The sequence below is a fragment of the Microtus ochrogaster genome, linkage group LG4 (assembly GCF_000317375.1).
Source record: "Microtus ochrogaster isolate Prairie Vole_2 linkage group LG4, MicOch1.0, whole genome shotgun sequence".
Classification (NCBI taxonomy): domain Eukaryota; kingdom Metazoa; phylum Chordata; class Mammalia; order Rodentia; family Cricetidae; genus Microtus; species Microtus ochrogaster.
Window position 1 is genome coordinate 13,092,306 of NC_022030.1, and position 4,190 is coordinate 13,096,495.

At 49.4% G+C, this 4,190-nt stretch overlaps 1 protein-coding gene across 1 annotated transcript in view; it reads right to left on the bottom strand.

The window, feature by feature from the left end:
- Window positions 1-2,215, bottom strand: part of Fuca2 (alpha-L-fucosidase 2) — a 22,133-nt gene extending 19,918 nt beyond the window's left edge. Inside the window, exons 1-2 of the mRNA XM_005361025.3 lie at window positions 1,888-2,215; window positions 202-389 (exon numbers count right to left, since the gene is read on the bottom strand). Coding sequence (XP_005361082.1) covers window positions 202-389; window positions 1,888-2,102 — 403 coding nt within the window. The 5' untranslated portion in view covers window positions 2,103-2,215. The remainder of the gene's footprint in view (window positions 1-201; window positions 390-1,887) is intronic.
- Window positions 2,216-4,190: the final 1,975 nt, after the last annotated feature.

Below are 4,190 nucleotides of genomic sequence, written 5' to 3' on the forward strand. Positions count from 1 at the left end.
AAAAAAAAAAAAAAACCTGTGCTCATCTTCCCTCCATTCTATGGTACTAGCTGTCTGGATTCATCATGCTTTCCAACTGAAGTGGGATAGGTGATCCTTAAACTGTAAGCGACACTCAACATCTTAATGTCTCCGCCCAAAAAAAAAATGCCCTTACATTCCCAAACCACGGTTAGCAGATGTTGTATGTGCTCTGCTTACCTTCGTGATGTTTGGAAGTTAAGACAACATATTTGGCACCAGAGGCCTGGAGAATATCTGCCCAGTGGTTGGCATTGAAATACTTGGCTGTGAACTGTACTCCAAAATCTTCATATCTGAAACCAGGGGGGTAATTGTTGTTCATAAAATCCACAAATTTGGGTCTCTTTTCCTTTTGCCAATACCACCTGTGAGAGGGAAAGAAAGAGCACACATAAATGCTTGAAGAAATTGCCTGGGCTCACCCCATGGCGGCTCACCCCCCCCACACACACACAGATTATTGTCAGGTTCTCTGTCATCTCTTTACCAGTGTGACTTTGCATTGAGGGCAGCTTATGTAAACCAATACTCTCGCCTCGTGTTCCCCATCTTGTCCTCTGGTTATCCAGCCACTGATTCTCCTAATTCTTCACTTAAGTCATATGACATAATATTTCCCTTCATACATTAGCTCACTGGAACATAATCAGCTAAGATTTCAAGGCAAGACAGCAGGCCTAAAGCATAACATGCATCTACCATATTCATTAACAGAAAACATTTTGGGGAGACGGGGAAAGCAGTTCCATAGGCTGAGCAAACCCACAATCAGCACTGCCTCCCCAAAGTGGGAGAGCAGCTTTGTGTGGCTGAGATTACTCAAAGGACTTCACAGACTGCAGCAGCATGTCCTGTGCCTGGCCCAAAGGCATACACAAACTTCACGAGCATCCATCACAGCGACCCATGCTGGCTAGTGGATCAGACAGATTCTAGGACTTCCTTCTTTTGTTGTTGTTTTTGTTTTATGGGGCAAGGTTTCTCTGTGTAATCCTGACTGTCCTGGAATTAGTTCTGCAGACCAGACTGGCCTCAAACTCAGAGATCTGCCTACTTCTGCCTCCCAAGTACAGGGACTAAAGTCGTTAGCCACCTGGCGATTCTGAGAACTTTTTTTTCTTTATTCTTTTTTTTCTTTTTGGTTTTTCGAGACAGGTTTTCTCTAATAGCCCTAGCTGCCCGGGAACTAGCTTTTGTAGACCAGGCTGGCCTTGAACTCAGAGAGATCCTATGCCTCCCGAGTGCTGGGATTAAAGGTGTGTGCCACCACCCCCAGCGTTTCTGGGAATTTCTAATGAAGAGAGAAACAGGTTAAAAGAGTTAAGAAGTTTATGCCCATCTACCATCATGTGACTTTGAAGATAAGGTGAAGTAATTCACCTCTATTATTACCCCTTTATTTGCTTTGTGGTTTTGTTGCTTTAGCATGCAAAGATCTTAATTTCATACCTGATCCATGAAGCATTTGTTTTAAAAGATTGTATCTTATTTTTAATTACACGGTCGTGAGTCTCCCAGTGCAGGTGCTAAGCACCAAACTCTGGTCCTCTACAAGAGCAGTATGTGACTTTAACCTCTGAGCAATCTCTCCAGCCCCTTTGAAGCATTTTTTTTTTTTTTTAATTCTGAGACTGGCACTACCCTATGCACACAGGCACAGGGGAAGCAAATATATTCCATGTCGATACAGGCGAGATACCCTGACAAAAAACTATCTATTCAACATCTGGAATTGCAAACGAACCCACAGCCAAAACAGTGACAAGCAGGCAGCACTCAACGCCAGGTGGACTGGCTACTGACTGCCATTGCCTAGGTGGACACAAAGAACAGGGTGTGTGTTGGGCAGGGGTATGCACTTACCAGAACCATTCACTACCGAAGCTGGGCACGGAGAACACTCCCCAGTGGATGAAGATGCCAAACTTGGCCTGGTCGAACCAGAAGGGCAGAGGGCGGCTGTCCAGAGACTCCCACGTGGGGTCGTAGCGCGGGGGACTCGTGGTCCTGCATTTTGACAGGAGCGGTAGCAGCTGCAGGAGCAGCAGCAGGAGTGCCAGGCGCATGCGCGTCAGCATGGGGGACCTCTGGGACCCGCGTGTCACCAGGACAGCCCCTGACTTTCTTTGCCACCTTCGGAGGCTGGCGTAGCACTCCCTGGTCTTCCGTCTTCTGTCAAATGTGCTCCGCCCCTGTCACCTGACCAAGACCAGAATGGTCAGATGACTGACTGTTGTGGGCCCCGGGGAGTTGGGCGTGGCTGGGTCTGGTGAATTTTGATTGCCTAAGGACCCCAGAGAAGGTTGCCTCACTCAGGTGCACAACCAGGGAAGTCTGTTACTAGCCAGCCAAGGCGTTTTACCGGCCCTGGTTCTGTTTCCTAGCCAGACCTGATCTGCTTAGCCAAGACTCCGGGTGTGTCTGCTGTGAGACAAAAAACCCGGAGGGTGATCTTTGATCCGTGCCTCTGACCTCCCTCCCTCGGGAGGGAGGGGAAAGAATCTTATGGGAACCTCTCAAGAGGTCAGCGTTATGGAAACCTCTCAAGAGGTCAGCGCGACCGCCTGGTCCTGCTGGCTGCAGAGCTGTCCGAGCTGTGTGCCCCACTGTGGGCTTGGAGCCTGAAACAGGAACCCCGTGGGCTGCCCCTCTTGGCTCAGAACTTTTGAAACAACCCCTAGGGCTCCCAGTCTCTGAATCTGCCTCTTCCTGGCTTGAATTTGCAGATGAAATTCCAAGTTTTGGGTTCAGTCAGTCTGGATTGGGGTCCAGGAACTGGCATTTCTACTCGGAATCTTGATAGTTCTGATTTTGCTGATTGGTGGAACAAACTTTTCTGAGAAACTGCGTTAGGAAACAAGGCCACCTGTGTAGAAAGAATCTTTTAAGAAATTTACATACAAGGAGGGGCCAGAAGCCGGGAGATGGTGGTGCTCGCCTTTAATCCCAGCACTCGGGAGGCATAGGCAGGCGGATCTCTGTGAGTTCGAGACCAGCCTGGTCTACAGAGGTAGTTCCAGGACAGGCTCCAAAGCCACAGAGAAACCCTGTCTCGAAAAAAAAAAAAAAAAAAAAAAAAAAGGAGGGCCAGGGACCTGCTTGGTTGCCTGAGGACTTGCCTAGCATTGCAGGAAGCCCTGTGTTCCATCCCCTGCACATAGTGAAACCGGAGTGGTAGTAACCACGGCAGTGTGGAAGGGGGAAACAGGAGGATGAGGGTTCAAGATCGTCTTTGACCACATCGAAAGCTACCTGAGACCCCCTCTCAAAAATGAGGGAGGGAGGGCGGAAGAAAGGAAAGAAGGGAGGGCGGGAAATAAGGAGCGAAGAACGATAAATGTCCTAGGTGCAAGTAGGGTGGGGTGGGGGCGGGAGAGAAAGGAGAAAGAAAGAACCTGCGTGGAGACGAAGAAAGGAGCCAGACACTTAGAATACTCTCCAAAGCACATCTTCAGGAACTCATAGCCCCGAGCTTTTTAAATGCCTCTGACCTAAAGCCAGAATCTCTGCTGGTGCTTCAGCAAAATCTCTATCCTACTGGGCCCATTTCCAATGTCACCTCTTCCAGGAAGCTTTTTGTCATCCCTCCCATAGCATTCTGTTCCCCGTGTGTGCCCCCAGACGCCTTATCCTGACCACTAACACAGGCATCCACCGGTAGTTTTAGAGCTGGGTGGCTAGAGCTTGCATTTCTCTCAGGCAGTGAACATCTTAAGGACATCCAGGGGGACTTGCCTGGTGCCTTGCCTTCAGGAGCTGCAGAGTCTGGCATTGCACGTGCACACTTCGTGTTTTTCTGGAGTTCCTCGGTGGACCGGAGTTCTCCTTACTGAGTAAACAGAGAAGGAAGTGACACCAAGTAGCTGTTGCTTGTGGTTCCCTCTTCTGCACAGCTGGGAGCAACTGATGCCCCTGTCTCCACAAGCCTGGGGACACTGCTCCCCTCCATCAATGCTGATGGCTCACCAACACCCCAGCTCCACCAGAAGAGACCCCGACAAAACCAGCTTACAGAAAGAAAAGTTTACTTTGACTGAACAGGAAGTGTCTGTTAAGGCAGTAAAGGCCTGGTGTGGCCGGAATAAGGCAGTTGGTGGCATCGCATCCAAAGCCTGCAAGGGGACAGCAATGAGCAGTGATGCTCAACTCGCTTTCTCCCTTTTCCT